Source organism: Schistocerca piceifrons, chromosome 4 (genome assembly GCF_021461385.2).
Source record: "Schistocerca piceifrons isolate TAMUIC-IGC-003096 chromosome 4, iqSchPice1.1, whole genome shotgun sequence".
In the NCBI taxonomy this organism is placed as follows: Eukaryota; Metazoa; Arthropoda; class Insecta; order Orthoptera; family Acrididae; genus Schistocerca; species Schistocerca piceifrons.
Genome location: NC_060141.1, coordinates 618213609 through 618233827, shown reverse-complemented (window position 1 = coordinate 618233827; position 20219 = coordinate 618213609). Strand labels below are relative to the sequence as shown.

At 39.3% G+C, this 20219-nt stretch overlaps 1 protein-coding gene across 1 annotated transcript in view; it reads left to right on the top strand.

The window, feature by feature from the left end:
• LOC124794850 (RNA polymerase II-associated protein 1) overlaps positions 1-20219 on the top strand; it is a 204511-nt gene that overhangs the window by 105230 nt on the left and 79062 nt on the right. The window contains exons 7-8 of the mRNA XM_047258515.1: positions 9332-9499; positions 15330-15517. Coding sequence (XP_047114471.1) covers positions 9332-9499; positions 15330-15517 — 356 coding nt within the window. The remainder of the gene's footprint in view (positions 1-9331; positions 9500-15329; positions 15518-20219) is intronic.

The following is a 20219-nucleotide window of genomic DNA, read 5'->3' as shown; positions in this document are numbered from 1 at the left end:
CGTTCAGAGGAACGTGACAGTTTTAAAGTTTTAGAATTTGCATAAATTGTCATTAGGCCTAATGGAAAATACAGGATTGACAATATTTTTGTATAAATTGTCATGTTTATTTTGAGGCTCAGGCTTTGAAGTATTGCTCGAGTTTTCACAGCTGAATTTTTCAACTGTGATTGTGATTGTGATTTGTTGGTCAATTCTACTCTGTCGTTTGAGCGTGCCACCCATATTTACAAATGCCAAGTATGCTGATATGGTATTTCTATATGGGTTTTGGAATCAAAATGGTGATGCTGCTTGTAGAGAATACAGTACATAATTTCTTAATTGCAGAGTACCAGATAGAACAGTGCTTACCCATACATTCAGCAAACTGTGTAAAATTGTTGCAGTGCCCAGTAGTCATAGCTCATCTGAATGTGCAAATAAAGAGAATGTGGATGAAGTAGAAGACATTATTCAGTTGGCGAAGCATAGTCCTTCAACAAAGACATGCAGAGTTTCTAAACATACTGTTCCATACACAAGAATATGGTTGACATTACATATGTACAACCTGTATCATTCTCATTTACAGTGAATTCAATACCTTTGACAAAGAGATGAAGATAGATAGTTTGAATTGTCATTGGCTAATTGTATATTGCTGACTAATCTCATTAATACTGATGAAAACCCCAGGCCTTTCAATAGACGTACTTTCAAGAAAGCTCCTTGTTAGACGTGTGGTGTGGTAGACAGTCAGTGATTGGGCCTGTTGTGTTCCTGTATTGCCTTGCTGGCCCCATTATCTAAACTACCTTGAAATCGAGCTCCTAGCATTATTTGAAGAGGTTGTTGTGGCTACAAGGATAGACGTGGTCTTCCAGCATGATGGAACCACTTTAAATGCTACTTCCTTATTTTCTTCTAACCATCACAGAATATCAACAGTTAATAAATTTCTTACTTAGTTGAAAATGGCATTAAAATTACTTCTGTCATACTCAGACAATTTTATGAGAGATTTCTTGCTACAAATTATTTATTATTTTCATCTAAAATTGCTAGCTTTACATTCTTTTACAAATTTGACTTCAATAATACAAACAGGGTGACATATATATTCCTTTTCTTTAATAAAATTTCTTTCTTATCTTGAGATTTGTCAAACATCAACTTATATTCAGCAATTATTCATTGAACACAATCATAAATAATTTGGTTTTTTATTGGTTGCCTCATTTTTATAGGAGAAATCAAGATTTTACATTCTTTCGAAAACTAAATTACTTGGAGTTTACTTATTTTTATGAGACATTATTAGTTTCACCAACTACAGATTTTAACTTCATAATGAAACAAAACTATCAAATTAGTAACAAAAAGTGTTAATTCTCTACTGAGAATCATGTACAGGGTTATTACAAATGATTGAAGCGATTTCACAGGTCTACAATAACTTTATTATTTGAGATATTTTCACAATGCTTTGCACACACATACAAAAACTCAAAAAGTTTTTTTAGGCATTCACAAATGTTTGATATGTGCCCCTTTAGTGATTCGACAGACATCAAGCCGATAATCAAGTTCCTCCCACACTTGGCGCAGCATGTCCCCATCAATGAGTTCGAAAACATCGTTGATGCAAGCTCGCAGTTCTGGCACGTTTCTTGGTAGAGGAGGTTTAAACACTGAATCTTTCACATAACCCCACAGAAAGAAATCGCATGGGGTTAGGTCGGGAGAGCGTGGAGGCCATGACATGAATTGCTGATCATGATCTCCACCACGACCGATCCATCGGTTTTCCAATCTCCTGTTTAAGAAATGCCGAACATCATGATGGAAGTCCGGTGGAGGCACCATCCTGCTGAAAGATGAAGTCGGCGCTGTTGGTCTCCAGTTGTGGCATGAGCCAATTTTCCAGCATGTCCAGATACACGTGTCCTGTAACGTTTTTTTCGCAGAAGAAAAAGGGGCCGTAAACTTTAAACCGTGAGATTGCACAAAACACGTTAACTTTTGGTGAATTGCGAATTTGCTGCACGAATGCATGAGGATTCTCTACCGCCCAGATTCGCACATTGTGTCTGTTCACTTCACCATTAAGAAAAAATGTTGCTTCGTCACTGAAAACAAGTTTTGTCTCACTGCGCTCTCGAGCGCTCTGGCGGCAGAAACCTGAAGTGCGGCTTCAGCCGAACAAAACTTTATGAGTTTTTCTACGTATCTGTAGTGTGTCGTGACCATATGTCAATGAATGGAGCTACAGTGAATTTATGAAATCGCTTCAATCATTTGTAATAGCCCTGTACTTATGCCAAAACTTTGAAATGCCAAGTTATTTGTTCAAAAAAAAATATGGTTGTATTGATTCGTCCTTAAACATTTAGATAAAGTGGAACCCTATAATTTGTCTAAAGTGGTTACAGTTCATACTGCAAAATAATCGTCAGGTGCTATACCATCTAAATGATAACAACTGGACACATACACAGTCGTCAAATTAATGTGGTCTCCAGCTATGTTCAGTGCCAGTGTGCCGTAACGCCTCATAGGTGGCAGGTGGAAGCACTAACGGCAGAGGGTATATAAAGCATGTTGAGGGGACATGGAAAACAATGTAGTCATCATAATGCGAAAATAGTGCGATTATCTGATGTCCAAAAGAGCATGGTCATTGGCGTTTAGGCCAAGGGTGGAAGCATTTCTGAAATGGCTAAGTTTGTAAACTATCCCGTGTGCCACTATGGTTGAAATACACCGTGCGTGGAAAAATGTCACAATCTGAAACTGGCAGCAAGATAACTGTGGTGCACCACGGGCCATGGATGAAAGGGTTGAGTGATGGCTGTGGAGATGTAAACAGACATCAACTGCTGAGCAACTGAAAATCCAGATGAACCAAGGGGCTACCTACACTGTCTCCTTAATGACTGTTCACCAAACATTTTTGTTCACGCACCCATGCTGACTGCTGTTCATCGCAGATGAAGGCTGGAATTTGTACACCAATAACACAACTGGACATCCTCTGGGTGATGACAGGTGGCCTTTCCAGGTGAGCATATTTTATGCAGCATCGGAAAGATGGCTGTTTGCACGTACAGTGTGAAATGTGTGAAAGTAAATACCCTCCAGGATGGAGGAGGGTGCATTATGTTCTGGGGAATGTTTTCATTGCATTCCCTGAGTGTTCTTCTCATTCTGCAAGGCACAGAAGATCAACAAAGCTTTGCAACTATCCTTGTGAACCATGTCCACCCCTATATGCCATTTGTTTTTTCCACAGCACAATGGCATCTACCAGTAGGACAATGAAACATGTCATTCAGCTCGCAGTGTATGTGTATGGTTCAAAGAGGACAGGATGAATCTACTGTACTCTCCTGACCAACAAACTCCCCAGATTTAAACTTAATTAAGAATCTGTGGGACAACCTGAGAAACCTAGTGCAGCTGGCCACAGCACTGGAGTGGGCATCGCTCCACACCCCTTTTGGTATCTTCCACAACCTTGTTGACCCTCTTGCTGGACATCTCACAGCTGTTCACGTTGCAAAATATGGTTATTCAGGCTGAATTATTATTATATTAACAGAATCTTCCGTCGGTTCTTGGTAGAACAACATTATAATAATAAATGAAAAGCACCAGTTTGCTTTTGTATTATTTTCGAAAAAGAAAGTTTTCTCTCTACTTTGTGTGGCACTCTTTAGTGGTAACTGAAAAATAAAATTTGATAAGAGGAAATTAACTGTAGTTCCATTAATTAAAAGAAGAAGCCAATTAAAAATGATGTTTAAATTATCACATTGCACAGATATGAATTTACCACTAAGAGAAAGAAAATTAATAATCCAAAATTTTGTCTAACCTGCTTTGATACCGTGGAGTGGATGATCTCTCATATTGTTTTTTCGCCATTTGCCAATCATTAATATTAAGTGTTATGCACAGAAGTGCTGCCCTGAAACTGCATTTACAGATTGCCTTAACAGATGCGTGAGTGGCTGCTACAAATTTGAACATCAATGATGTTCGGCAGTGGCCAGAAAATGACATGTCAGCAGTCTTTAGTTTTCCTAGCTGATTGCATAACATTTGAATGTTGAAGCCACTTGCTTTGCATCTGATGCATTATTTGCCAATTAAAAAATACAGTTGCTGTCTTTTGCTAATTTTAACATCTGTATGTTCTCTCACATTTAAGAATTAATTACTGTTTTGCAATATAACACAACTGAAAGACAATACATGGAATTAATACAAAAGTAGTGATTTTTACATAGTTTTGCATAAATTATTTTAGTTTTGGAGCTTAAATTTGTTACACAAAAAAGAGATGTTTCCTTACCCCATCGAACGATACTTTTTAGTTGTATAACATAGAGAATAAAAAGTAGAATTCAATTGAATGTAGAAGTCAGCTAGCAGGTAAACTTTTACATAGGAACTTCACTTTTTAATCACAGTTTTGTTAATGTTTGTGTTTACGAAAATTATTTACAGTAAATTGTACTGTCAGAATTGACAGCTGAAGAACTATCTGGTACACTGTAAGGACTAAATCTGCTGGAGAAAATGAATGCAAACAATTTCCTGAATGACTTCAAATTTCATTTTGGATCTGCTCCCAGAGGAAGAAGCACTGTGTGTTATGGATTGAATGATCCAAATAGATGAACAAAACTAATAGGTGTTGAAAGGATGTATCTAAAATTCGTGCCAGCAGTAATTTAGTGTTTTTGAATTATCACAAATACTAGGAATAATTGTGAAATGCTGTAAAACCTTTTTAAGTCCCTGTTGTCATTGGAAATTCTGGTGCGGATTTTGGGATTTACTTAAACTCTCAGTTTGAAAACTCATATTTATTAATAAAATATATAGTTTGCAAATTTGACAACTAAAATATACTCAAGGGCTGTAACAATAAAACACATTTATCAGACAGTTTGTCATACTATAGTGTATTGGCAACTGATCATGGGAACTCTTTGTATTTACTTTTGCACAAAGTCTCATATTTTTGCAATACTTCTTTGAGCACAGATGCTGCTTTCAATTAGCTTGATATTTTGTATGCTGTATCATACATTATGTCCAAACTGTGACCTCTCAATGAAGAAAATAATGTGCTGACACTGTGACTGAATTCAGTGAACTCAAATAGCCACTGTCTGGTCACATCTGCAAAGGTAAGGATGTAGTGTATCTAACAGGAAGAAACTGTTAACATACCAAATCCTATTTCCATAACAGACACAAGGAATTGACAGAGAGCGCAATTCATTGAGTTACAGTTGTGTTCAAACAAATGAAAGAAAACAGCAGTGAATGTGAAACAGTGGCAATACAGTCAGACATGTACAGAAAATTGTCAGCAACTAGGAAAATAATAATTTCTTTTAATTCAGGCAGCCACATTGAATTCAAAACAACTTGTTCCATGAGCTGAAAACACAATCAATCACAAAGGAAACAATAGAATGAAGTAAAAAACACTTAACAAGAAAGACTTGTCACTGCAAATTATCCTGACCAGGTGGGAGAGGCTGCATGATAATATGACCAGAATGTGGCATTAGTGAGCTTGGTTTGGCACAGACAGGTTGAGTTTTGTGTGGCACACACTTAAGTGGATGAATGTATTCGGAGGAGGAAGAGGGAGTCTGTGGAAAGGACAGTGTGAATGTTGATTGATGGAATAAAGAGGGGCTTTGGGAAGAGTGGTGGTGGGTGTGGAGCAGGGGTTAGAAAAGACTGAAACTAGTAGGGGTGAAGAAAGTTCTACAAGAATATTTTTTGTTTTTGTCTTGTGTATGCAGTTATCAGAATAATTCACATTTCTGGAATTCAGAGAAGATGGTATAAGAGGTGGTTTTTGTGTGTATGGGGAGGGTAAGGGGGGGGGGGGGGGGCAGAATTCAGATGGCACAGATTGTGAAACAGCCATTGTAGCTGAGCAGTCAACTCTGTTTTTGGCCAAAGTTTTAGAGTGGCCATACATTCAGGGGGACATTTGGTTGTTGGTCATGATCACATAAGAAGCTGTGCAAAAAATGACAGTTGCATTGTTATATGTTTTTACCACTTTCACGAGTGACCCTGCCTCTGATGTCCTGTGGTGTATCTGTAATGGGACTGGACTAGAATGTGGTGGATGGTTTCATAGGACAGATTGTACTTCTTCCACAAGGATCTGACCTAGGTAGCAAGGGGATTACGTGTGACATAAAGACATACCAAGATACTTTTGTAGAGTGGGTGAGCAGTGGAATATCACTTTGGGAGAGGTGGAAAGTATTTCGGGTAGTATGTTCCTCATTTACAGGCATAATGATAGGTATTCATAGCCCTAGTGAAGAATGTAGTGGAGTTATTCTGGTATTGGGTAATGAGAGGGATCAATCTTTGCAGATGTTTTTTTGTTGGTAGTTGTTGTAGGATTAGGGACACTTGAGGATATATTACAGGAAATATGTTTGTATGCTAGGTCGGAAAGGTAGTGTCTATCTGTGAAGGCCTTAGTAAAACATACACATTACTGGGAGAAGGAATATTCATCACTGCAGATATGTTGTTTATGGGTGACTACTGTAACCAAGAGACATTGTTGTATGAAACAGATGACAGGTATCAAAATGCATGTGTTGTTGATGCTGGGTGATTGATATGGGGAGAGGTTAGTTTGGGGCAGTCGGAGAGATGGAGGTCACTGTCCAGGAAGGTGGCACTCTGGAATGAAGACCAGGTGTGACAAATGGGAAAGGAAGTGTTGAAGCTGTGGAGGAATGAGGGCAGTGTCTTTGCCCTGGACTCACATCTTCAAGATATCTTTAGTGAACATGAACCAGACAAGGTATTTAGAATCTTGGATGAATAGACCATAAACAGGTTAGAATATGAGGGTGCCATGTAGGCTCCCGTTGCCATTGCATGGATGTAGTTGTATATCTTCCCATCAATGGGGAAGTAAGTATGGGCGAATAAATAGTTGGTCAGGTGTATAAGGAGCAAGTGGCAAATCTGGAGTCGAAGATATTGAGAGAGGTAGTTTATGATGGTAGCAAGCCAATGAGTGTGGGGGATTTTGCTGTGTAGGAAGATGACTTAATAGCTGTAAACATGAATCCAAGTGGTAGACGTATGGGGGTGATTGAAAGATACCAAAACAATGGTTTGTGTCCTTAATAGGGGAAGCTAGGCTGCATGTGGCAGGTTGAAGGTGTTGATTGAGAACTGAGATTCTCCTATAGGAGCATTTAATCATCTACAAAGGGACATCCAGGGTGGTGAGATTTATAGCTTTTAGAGATAGCATTAGAAGATGGTTGTGTGGGAGGTAGTTGGGGTGAGGAGGAAGATGGATTTGGTGAAAGGGTTATGGAGAGGCATAGGAATTTGAGTAGGAAGAGGTTTTGCTCACTTCTAGGGTGAAATCACTATGGGCAAGGATTGTAGGTGAAAGAGTCAGACAACTTGCAGATATGTTCTGTCAGGTATTCCATGGCCCACCCAATCTATGAAACATTTTGGTCCATCCTTATTCCATACCTACTCCAAACTCCTTGCTCATGGCCCATATGCCTGTGGAATAGGCAGAACCAAAAGCGTGTCCTGTTGTAGTCCTCTTACTGGCATATCCTACCCTATCAGAAGCAGGACAACTTGTGAAAGCAGTCATGTTGTATACCAGCTGTGCCTCTTTAGCGTTCTTGCACGGTGGCAATGGCACAGGAAGTAAACAGTGGTTCCCAGTGACACCTGCAATGGTTTATTGCACAACCTTAACAACAACACAACATACAGTATTAGAATATGGAAAGCTCTTCCGGGTACTGGCCTGCACCCAGCACGGTGCAGTGGCAGGGAAGCAATTGACACGGCGGAGTACAGTGCGGTTGGCTTTCGGTGATGGTGTGACTGGCACCTTGTGAGACTGGCAGCATCAATAACCTGATGAGTTGGTGACAGCAGCTGCTGGGAGGTAGCATTTGACCAGTGGTGACTGCCTGAGACGCAGTGATACTGGCAGGCCTATAAGGGCGATTTTGCTCTGTGTGACTGTGGTGTTGTGTGACTATGGTGTTTGTAGGTATCAGATGTAGCTCAGCTGGGACGTGATTTTTGACCAGTAAGGCCTTCCAGGACATGACAATGCCTACAACCTGTGAAGTGCTATGTTGTAGAGACCATGAGTCAGTGACCATGTCAGGGCTGATGGGAGTTGGCAGTTGGCACTCAATGGCAGCCCCCAGAGATGTACCAATGCTGACAAGCTGGTGAGAAGGACAATAAAACTCTGATTGGTGGGCCGCCAGGGTGGCCAGCTAATTGTCCAGAGCAGGAAAACTATCTGGCTGCTGGCAACTGCATCATGGCCTATAAAGGTAGGATTGCATGTAATCACGTGACTGTGATTGCAGCACCACTATGGGTGGTGTGTGTGCATATATGTGTAGTGACATGACCACAGATGAAGAAAATGGTTCTGAAATGACAGCACCACTATCGGTGGTGCACATGCAGCGTAGTGGGAAGATAGTGTCTGTGCCTGTGGCCTAGCCACAAGACAACCCCTGGATGCTGGTGTAATGTCGGTGGTTTTAGTTGTCTGCTTAGGGGCCAACTACAGTAGCCTCTTTTCTCCTCTGATCCAATCCTCCTGACATCTCACTCCATTCGAGTTGTAGCAATGGGACAATGTACCCTTGTGTGTGTGTGTGTGTGTGTGTGTGTGTGTGTGTGTGGTGGATTGTATTAGTTAGTTCTGAGTTGTAGCAATGGGACAATGTACCCTTGTGTGTGTGTGTGTGTGTGTGTGTGTGTGGTGGATTGTATTAGTTAGTTCTGGAAAAGGACATTGGCCAAGAGCTCAGTGACCTTTTCACTCTTCTTATTTTGTCTGTCTACCACATTTTACCTTAACTGTAAGGTGAGTGGCTATCTTTACTCCTTCCATTATTTGTATTCCACCCAAGACTTCCTGTTCCCTTATAAATGTTGATTCACATATCTGAAGTTTATGTCCTATCGGTGAACATCAACCCATTTTGAGCAGTTTTATCATCTAATGATGTGTACTCTGTCTAAGAGTTTTCCAAAAAGTTTCGTTGTCATAAGGTAACACACTGAAAATTGAAGCTCTGAGATTGTTTTCTAGTGTTAGAATCCATACTGTAGCATTTATGGCCAAAGAAACTTTTAAATACTGTGAGTCAGTATGCAAGCGGTCACTAGATTATAGGTGGCATTTAATGTGCACTCTTTGGTATATAAGGAGTAACTATTCATTTTCTCCATGTCAGCCATGTTTACAGCCAGACTCTGGATTTATTTTCAGACAAAATCTGGTTATTATGATAAATGTATGGAGGAACCTCTTCTTAAAGTGATGTTGGACTCAGATATACTGCTTCTCCTTCGCTTCTCCTTAGATGACAACATGGAAACTATGGTCACAGCATCATTGCTGGCACTGAGGAATTTGTTGTGGAATTTTCCTGATGAGGTAAGTAAAGAGGAAGTATTATGGCATCTGTATTATAGGGTATTCTATTACACATGTACGCAATAGGATGAAAAATTCCTGTTAGTGCTGGTATAAACAGTTAAAAGTAGAAAATACTAAGCCCAGTTGTTGTAACTCATATTTTCCCTCCTCAGAGAGGAAAAGGAGTTCGGTTGAGGAAGGTTAGCAGGTCATTCGTATCCCTGGTTTAGAGGGACCCACCCTTTGTCAGTATGAAGGGTCTCATTTCCACTGACATAGGCCTTCTTATGTACAACAATGTATATAAAGAACATTTTCATATGGGGAAGGAGGCGAGAATCACTAATGGGAAATGTAATATTAAGAAAATTTTCTGCCATCTGCTTGGAAAGTTTTTTCCTTGGCAGAGGAGAATGTTGCACCTATCGAATCAGCTTGGAACTTTAGGATTTGGAATTCATTCAAGGAAAACCACCTAAACTGGAGCTAATCTATGATATAATCTCCATTGCCAATTCCTCACTTGGCAAGTGTGCTGTAATTAGTTCAAATTTTATCAGTTGTCAAGTGTTCTCATTAGTAGAGATAGCACATATAATGAAGCTGACATTTATACTTAGTAGAATTTATATGAAACGTGAGACTGCACAGTTATAAAACTGTTGAGTTTGATTATCTGGTCGGCAGTAGTGTAGCAGCTGTGATCTTGATAAAAGTGGCTGTAGGCAGAACCTGTTAACAAAGTGTAACAGTGTATTATGTCCACCTATGCAATATCAAAAATACATTAATGAAGATATTTTTGCAATGACCCAGTTACAGATGTGGTTGTGTCTGTATTCTTAAGATTTCCACAAGAAGGATATTCTCTGAGAAACTTCCTGGCAGATTAAAACTGTGTGCCGGACCGAGACTCAAACTTCGGACCTTTGCCTTTTGCGGGAAAGTGCTCTTCCAACTGAGCTACCCAAGCACGACTTAAGCCACATCCTCACAGCTTTCACAGGTTCGCTGGAGAGCTTCTGTAAAGTTTGGAAGGTAGGAGACGAGGTACTGGCAGAATTAAAGTTGTGAGGACAGGGCATAATTCGTTTTTGGGTAGCTCAGTTGGTAGAGTACTTGCCCGTGAAAGGCAAAGGTCCCAAGTTCGAGTCTCGGTCCGACACACAGTTTTAATCTGCCAGGAACTTTCATATGAGCGCACACTCTGCTGCAGAGTGAAAATCTCATTCTGGATATTCTCTGTCTAGTTTAAAGTTGTGAATCACCCTGTATTCAGCTATGTATTTTGGTTGCCAGTGTACATGTACATACAAGACTGATAATACTAGCCACTTTGTCTGCCTCTTAATATTCCTAAACTGATTGAGACAAAAGCCACGATGGTTCCTATGAACAGACCAATTGCCTTCTTCATCGTGGCATTAGCGACAAGTAGTCCATCTCTAATGGCCTCTTCACTGACTGGAAGTGAATCCCTAATCTTTATTTATCAGTACCTATTCAAAGAAAATATCATTGATAAAAGTTAATGACAATTAATGAAATTTGTCTATTTATAATTTTTTGTGGCGGCTGTATTTCTCTCCTTGATTCTATTATAATTACTTTTCTTTTATGATGTGAACATAACTGGTCTGTGTATGATATTATTAACTTCATAACTGAAGCCAAACCACAATTTTTGCCATAGAAAAAAACATGTTCCTGTGCTATCTCAGATAGTGGGAGATAAGTTGTACATTTCAATGTCAATTACAAATGGTTCTCATTATAAATGGGTGCCTGGACTCCCATACTATATGGCTTTTTTCATGGGGAATAAGGAGAATTGATAGAAATCGGATCTCTTCAGGCTGGGACAGATTTTTTTTTTCCAGCAACTGTCAACCTTAGCTTAAAAACAATTATATTCACCACGGGTAGGCAACTATAGTCATCTCGAACTACTATTCCATTCCAACAAACTGATCTGCTTCTTTTAAAAGCACAATAATTGCTACATATTTCATTTTTGAATACTGTAAAACAACTATTTAGCTTGACATCTTTACCATTTGTTCAAAACATAAGAACTTTATTTCATAATATTTTACAAATATATTCTTGTAGACATAACACAAGGATTATCTTACATTTAATGTGAAACTTGAGTAGATGTTCTGTTCACAATTTCTTTAATATTTGTGGTCTAACTTGTTACACTTAGTCAAATACAGGAGTCTAGATGTTCATAGTTAGCTTTATTCACAGCTCATTTTTAGTAAAATTCATATTTGAAAATAATGATTCACAAAGTAACTAGAAGCAAAGAAGGCCTTTATCATAAGTGGTACATTAACTACTTCAGGTTATTTCTCCTGAGGAACTAGAGGCCAGCAGTTTTGTGTTTCGCAACACTTTCAAGATACATAAAATTTTTAAATATATTATTTTGAGTTCAACAGCTGCCATATCTGTCTCAAAAACATTTTAAATGGAAGAAGATTATTCAGTAGATCAAGGTTAGCCCAGGGGAGAGATACAAACTGGGTTACCACTGAAATCTTTTTCAAATCTGAAAGCCAGTCATTAAAATCATCCTTCAAATTATACATCATTGCTGTGTGACAGTCACCATTATAATGTATGTAACTTTGTTCTATTTGGCTTTTCAGAGTTGGAAAGTGTCTTAATCATCTCTGTAAAGACAGCACTCTCATAAACACAGCTTGTCAGTAAAAGAATTTACTTCAGTTATTGTATATGCAATATCTTTGTTATTACATTGACATTTGAAATTTAGCTTATTAAGAAACAAGGCACTGGGAGTAGACAACTTTCCATTAGAACTGCTGATAGCCTTGGGAGAGCCAGCCCTGACAAAACTCTACCATCTGGTGAGCAAGATGTATGAGACAGCTGAAATACCCTCAGACTTCAAGAAGAATATAATAATTCCAACCCCAAAGAAAACAAGTGTTGCCAGGTGTGAAAATTACCAAACTTTCAGTTTAATAAGTCACGGCTGCAAAATATTAACACGAATTCTTTACAGATGAATAGAAAAACTGGTAGAAACCGACCTTGGGGAAGATCAGTTTGGATTCCATGGAAATAATGGAACACAGGAGGCAATACTGACCCTACGAATTATCTTTGAACATAGATTAAGGAAAGGCAAACCTATGTTTCTGGCATTTGTAGGCTTAGAGAAAGCTTTTGACATTGTTGACAGCAAATACTCTCTTTCAAATTCTGAAGGTTGCAGGGCAAAATATATGAAGGCAAAGGCTATTTACAATTTGTACAGAAACCAGATGGCAGTTGTAAGAGTAAGAGTTGAGGGGCATGAAAGGGAAGCAGTGGTTGGGAAGGGAATAGGATAGGGTTGTAGCCTATCCCCGATGTTATTCAATCTGTATATTGAGCAAGCAGTAAAGGAAACAAAAGAAAAATTTGGAGTAGGAATTAAAATCCATGGAGAAGAAATATAAACTTTGAGGTTTGCCAATGACGTTGTAATTCTGTCGGAGACAGCAAAGGACATGGAAGAGCAGTTGAATGGAATGGACAGTGTCTTGAAAAGAGGATATAAGATGAACATCAACAAAAGCCAAATGAGGATAATGGAATGTAGCCAAAATGAATCATGTGATGCTGAGGAAATTAGATTAGGAAATGAGACCCTTAAAGTAGTAAGCGAGTTTTGCTATTTGGGAAGCAAAATAACTGATGACGGTCGGAGAGAGGTTATAAAATGTAGACTGGCAATCGCAAGGAAAGCATTTCTGAAGAAGAGAAATTTGTTAACATCATGTATAGATTTAAGTGTCAGGAAGTCTTTTCTGATAGTATTTGCATGGAGTGTAGCCATGTATGGAAGTGAAGCTTGGACAATAGATGGTTTAGACAAGAAGAGAATAGAAGATTTTGAAATGTGGTGCTACAGAAGAATGCTGAAGATTAGGTGGGTGGATCACTTAACTAATTAAGGAGGTACTGAACAGAATTAGGAAGAAGAGGAATTTGTGGCACAACTTGACTAGAAGAAGGGATTGGTTGGTAGGGCATGTTCTGAGGCATCAAGGCATCACCAATTTAGTATTGGAGGGCAGTGTGGAGGGTAAAAATCGTAGAGAGAGACCTAGAGATGAAGACGCTAAGCAGGTTCAGATGGATGTAGGTTGCAGTAGTTATTTGGAGATGTTACACAGAATAGAGTAGCATGGAGAGCTGTATCAAACCAGTCTCTGGACTGAAGACCACAACAACAACAACAACAACAACAACAACAAGTTTTTCTGTTATGTTGATTAAGAAAGTAAAATTCTTAAATTGGAGACTATCCTCATCTAACAGATTATTCTTGTCTAGTTCTTGCTTAAACAGTTGGATAGTAGTAAAAGATTGTGGAAACTTTGAAGTACGTTTCCCTTATTGAGCCAACACACTTTAATATGGAGAAGTAAATTTCCGTATTTCGCAGTTCCAGTTCATCTGCTAAACCTTTAAAAAGTCTCTGAAGAGAGAGACCTAATTTTGTTGACCATCTTTACTACAGTTTTTGTGGTTTCAGTCAGAGCTCACATTTTTTTAAAAATATTATGTAATTTTGCAATAGGAAAAATAATATAATGCACTGTTCCATCCCCTTAAGACAGTTATGTGAAAGAGTGGCAGTGGATATGAGGATTTACTCTGATAAATCATGGTACGAAGAGGTCAATTTCAAACATATTTTTTACAACTTCTGGGCAGATTGAAGCTGTGTGCCAGACTGACATGCAGACCCAGAATGTTTGCCATTGATGGAAAAATGCACTGCCAACGTAGCTATCCAGACACAATGGTTCTGGTTTATTCCGGACTTTTTTTTACATTTGACAATCCTGCTGGAACCCAATAGGTTATGTGTGACTTGCTTTTAAATGTAAACTTGCAAGAACACACAATGGCTGGCCAGTACCTACCTTCTTGTGATTTTTCACATACGGCTGATAGACACACATAAAAATAGAAAGCTCTATTACTTAGATGAAGGGAGGGGCATCACAGAGAATAGGAGGTCAAAGATAGTGTGTTTAATGAGATTTTTGGTAATAATTTCAACTGTTCTTTTTGTACTTGCCTTCTCAAATTTTGTCTTAACTATTTTGGATGCTTGTAAATAACATGTTTTTGTGATGTTAATGCAGTTTTTAAGTATATCACAAGAGGGATAATTTTTGTTAAATTTGATGTTGCAGGTCAGTTTTATTAGCTTAAGTTTAGCATTTTTAAATCAGTACACTGTCTTGATTGCCTGGCTTGGCAAATATAACTTAATTTTGTCCAGTGTTGTCAATGTTATTGCTGTGATTGTATTACTTTCATTAAAAGAACACAGAATACCTTGTCACTGATGATGATTTTACTTTAGTGTGCGATGCATTTTAAACCTTGGGGACTCAGGCACTGAATGATTAACACCCAGAGCTTTAAATGCATTTTTCACTGAAATAAAAAGCACAGCTAGTGACTGAATGTGATTTGTTTTCATTTTTACAACAGCAATACAGTCACAGCAACGATGATCAAAATCAAATGAATTGTAGTAGTTTAAACTAATCCAGCTGAAATGACTTTGTCAATAAATTAAAGATAATACTATAGTGCCAGTGAGAGTGTGTATTTTATTTTGCTTTTCCTGTTCGAAGGAGTATTATCAGGACATGAACAGATATCATGTACATGAAACACTATTACTCTGTTGAACTGATATAAATCCCCTTATGTCTTCATAGTTTTACGATCCACTTTAAGAGAATAAGTTAAGTGTCTGATATACTTACTTCTTTTTGTATCATGAAATTACATTTACTTCCAGGTTTGCCTTGATCGGATTCTAGGTTGTAAAAGAGCAATAGAGCAGCCTACAATTGAAGTTAAGATAGAAGTAAAGCCTGAGAAAAAGGAGGAATTAAAAGATGAAGAAAAAGAACTGAAAGATTATGAAATTGCTCGCGTTGATACAATAAAGGGTGCATTAAGAACTGACATTATTTTGAGATTAAGGTTTGTGAATGATTTGTATGCATTTACTCAAAAAGTTTGCTAATTGTTTTTAATGTTACTGGTTTTCTATGATTACCTGCTTTTGCAGACCATAATTGTATACAGGTATCCCTTCTTTGTCTAATCAGTGAGGTACGTAAGAAATACATACTTGAGTTTGGGCCTTATCATCACATACAGTTTCTGAGCCTCCTCCTTTAAGGGACTGAGCCCTCTGCTTGTTCCTTAGTTTACACAATACCCACCAACATCTGACTTAAGAATCTCATTTCCTTTATGTAGCCATAAAGTCCTTATCTATGTTTCAGGTTCAACAGTAACCCTTCGTAACAGCTTGATTCCACTCAGTATTCCCTCATACTGGAATCTCACTTCTGTAACTGTACCATTACTTTTGGTGCTTGGAATATGTGATTTCAACAGCTCCCACCTCCAAATGCTAACTCAAAATTAGATAAGTTTACTAAGAATTAATTCCCCAAGTTTCTTGCTTTTCTTATCATCATTGACGTAAATAAATATGCAAGATAAATTTCTGCAGAGCCTGTAATTATGTCTGACATTGTGTGGGGCACCCAGTAAATCTGAACATGCAAAACTCTATTCCTTTACAAGGCCCATACAGCTTACTCATATTATAATGGTAATTGAGAGAAAAAGTGCATACAAAAGATTGGGAATGTTACTAATTTTTTGGTGAATCCTTCTTCAGAGCTGTAGAGTACAGGACTGTGATACCATTGAGCTTGTTCTGGCCTCAGAGATAGATAGATAGAGAGAGAGAGAGAGAGAGAGAGAGAGAGAGAGAGAGAGAGAGAGGAGGGGCAGGGGAGGGAGAGTTTTTGACAGTGCACAACATTATGGAGGAGTGGAATGGGAGGGGGAGAGAGAACAGAAGCAGAGGGAGACTGCAGAAGTAGGATCACAGGACAGAGATGGAGGTGGTGGTGAGATGGGCTAGTGGAGTTTGAGACCAGGGTCAAAGGAAGTGTTGCGAGGACGACTCCCATTTACATAATTCAAAGAATCTTGTGTCAGAGTAAGGATCCAGGTGGCATGGATTGTGAAACATCCACTGAAATTGTGCATTTTGTGCTCAGCAGTGTGTTCTGCTATTGGGTGGTCAACTCTGCTCGTGGTCGCAGTTTGGCAGTGCCCATTAATTTAGGTGGACATCTGTCTGATGGCCATTCTTACATAAAATAATGTGCAGAAATTACAGGAGAACCTGTGTATAAGACTGCTTTTACAGGTGGTCCTATCACTGATGGTACAGGATTAGCCTGTGACAGGACTGCAGAAAGATTTTCTCGGTAAAGGCTATTGGACAGATCTTGGAGAGGGGTAAGATCCATGTGGCAAAGTGTTAGAAATGGGTGTGACATGTGGGTGGAGTAGGATATTTGTTTGATTGTGTGGGTGGTGGTATACAACTTTGGGAGGGGTGGGAAGGTTTGTCGATAGGATATTCCTCATTTCTGGGTACATTGATAAATAGTTGAAACCCTGGTGAAGTTTATGCTTCAGTTATTCTAGTCTGGGATGATATTAGGTGAAGAGAGGGGTGTTACTTTGTGACTGGTTCCTGGTGGTGACGGGAGGTTTAGTGGCATGTGTGAATATGGCACAAGAACTCTATCTGCAAGCCAGGTTTTGACAACCAATGTGTTTCGGTGAAGACCTTAGTAAGGCCTCCAGCATACTAACCAAGAAATTGGGAGCTGCAGATGCACTGTCAGTGGATAGGCAGACTATATGGAAGTTACATTTTGGTGTGGAAGGGATGGCATTTATCATAATTCAAGTACTGTTGATTGTTAGTGAGCTTTATACGGATAAATGTTTGGCTGGAGCCATCAGAGATATGGTGGTGAACATCAAGGAAGGTGGCATGCTGGGCAGAGGTTGAGTGGGAAAAGTGGATGGGGGAGAAGATGGTGAGGCTGTGGAGGAATGAAGATCAAAGGAGGATTGGTTCAAAAGGCAGCAGAGTTCTCTGTCTTGTTTCTTTGTGTATCGGCAACTTAGTATCTCAGCTATATGGTGATTTATTGCCTTTAATCCTTAAATTGTATGAACAGCTTACTCATTAAACGACTTGAAAGTAAAATAACTGTAATATCTAACAAAACCAGCAACAAGAACAATAGCACACAAATATAGACAATGGTGGTGAGCTGAGCACCAGAAATACACAAGATAAGAGAACATTAATTGAAGAATACACGACCAGTCCAGTGTTCATCCTACAATAACATGTAACTTTCAAATATAGTCAGTGAATCTTCACCTAGCACAGCTAAAGCACAAGGGAGCAAGGCCATGCTTGTGGTGTGCCACAGGTAACACTCATCCAGTGCTGGCACCTCTGGCAGTGGCTACAGCAGCAGCAGTGTGATGGCAGCTTGTGGTTGTTTGGTGTTCACCTCCATCGGTTCACAATTACTTGAAGAAGTGTTGGTGCTGTGCGTCCGGCAGGGCATACAGCTGAAATGTCCCAGACGATGGTTATACGGGTGTGGTAATGACCTGGCATGTGGTGACAATGAGAAGCTGTGCCGTCAGCGTTTGTGGAAGGGCTCCATGCTGTTAGCTGCTATAGCTGTGGAAGATGTGGTTCAGCACCTCAGTGAGGGTGTAGCTAGTTCTTATGGCTGCACAAACTAAGCTTCCTCATAGGCATACAAATAACTACCATAGGTTTACCCCACTATATAGAAAGAACTGGCTTAATGATACCTAGGTCTTGCAACCTGTCTAATTCATCCTGGAGTGGCAGTAACAGAGCAACAGTAATAGGCTGAGCACAACAAAACTTGGGAATGTCTGTCGGTTTAAGGGTGATGTGAGGTTCATAGTCCTGTGGGACACCCCATCCAGGTGAAAACAGAGCCCATCCAGTTTCTGGAATGGAATACAGTCAGAAACAAGAAACACAGAATCCTGAGTGTGAACTTAAAAAACCCTGAATGCTCCAAAACCGAAAATCTTTTCTGACTTGTCACTGTCAAACACCAAAAATGTGAGTTCCCCCATGACATGCTGATTCGCAACATCAGTCTTTAACTGACCACAGACAGGAATGGGCTGCTTATCATAACCAACCAAATGATCTTCCGAGGAAAAAGCTGGGCAACCCAAGCAATGATAGGTTTCAAGATTCAACAGCTGTAGATGAATGTGAAACATAATGTAGATGTTGCTGGGAATGCTGAGCTTCCAGTTGTGCACTGGTGTAACACTATGGACTTACGTAAACTCCATGTCCATAACCAAGTACTGGCCATAGGAAGCCATGGCAAACAGCTGCCATCCGGCTGTGTTTATGACAAGCTGTACACTGTGCCTGCCAGTGTGGACAGCAACTATGGGTGTGCACACGGAAACAATCAGGATACGAAGGGAACATGCATCGGAAGAGGGCACCATCCAACAGCGAACAATGTGAACCCATTGAGTAAGATGACGGTGTTGGTGTATGATGCCTTTTCTGTGGAAATGCAAGCACTGACGCCATGTCTGTAATGTCCTAAAACTGTTTCACGGCAGCTCGAGACAACTTAAACACCTGAGCGATAGCCAGAACCATTTCTACTCTAGGATCTTCTAAAAGCAAAGCTGCGCAATGTACCACCCTGTCTGGAGTAGAACGGACATCATGTGTCAGAGAGTTGACATAGGACTGATTACAAAGAGCACAAGTAAATTTACATTGCTTACTTTAACTGCAGAGGTTGGTCACTGGTGCTTGATGGCAGTGGCCCACTTTATTTTTTTGCTGGTGAAACTCCATACGGGAAGCAACAATGTCGGTTTGCTGAAGATAACAGGTGCTGAGCAACTCATACAGTTCAGAAAATGACAGTGCCAGTGGATTCTTCAATGGAACAAGTTTCTGAAGAAGATTAAATGTTTCGTGCTCAATTCAATGGAAAAAAGATAACCAAAATATTTTTTGCTGGCAAGTCCTCTAACTGAAATTCTGTGAAAGTAGCTGCAAACATCACATCTACAAGTCCCAATCTTCTTTTTCTTCTTGGAACTGTGGAAAAGCTGGGGGAGCAGTTGGATGTGCAAAGGGTAGTGGCGGAGGGGCCATGGCCTGTGAGAATTTGTAATCAACTGATGAAACAAATCTAGCTGGTGATGTAGTTGCTCAGACTGTCATTGTTGCTGCTCAGACTGCTGCTGTTGTTGTTGTTGTTGTAACTGAACCAACACCGAATCCATCGTACTCATGGAACATATGCGGAAACAAAATAACCTCATCACCAAAAACTGGAGTGTGACTGAATATCTTTGGTACAGTACTTGTATTTTCTAAATTATATGAAGCAAACAAACTAATTTTTATGATGTCAAGAATGTTTAGTGTATTTGTAATGGAATGTCATTTTGCCCATATTTTATTATTTGTTGTAGTCTTTTGCACAGCATCATGTTACATGGTAATAACACTATCCCTGCTCAAGTCACTGAAATTAAATTACTTTATAGACTTGGGTGGTTTATTGCTCAGATTACTTCATAAAATTTATATCAGTTTTTGTTGCTCGTCTTGCGATTTCTCCCTATCATTTTTTTATACTATCATATCATCTCCACTTTCATTTCATGTTGACAGATATTGTCACTTTAGAAATGAATTGATTCTGCAGCTTAACTGCTTTTGATGATTTGTCTTTCTTACACCACCAAGCAA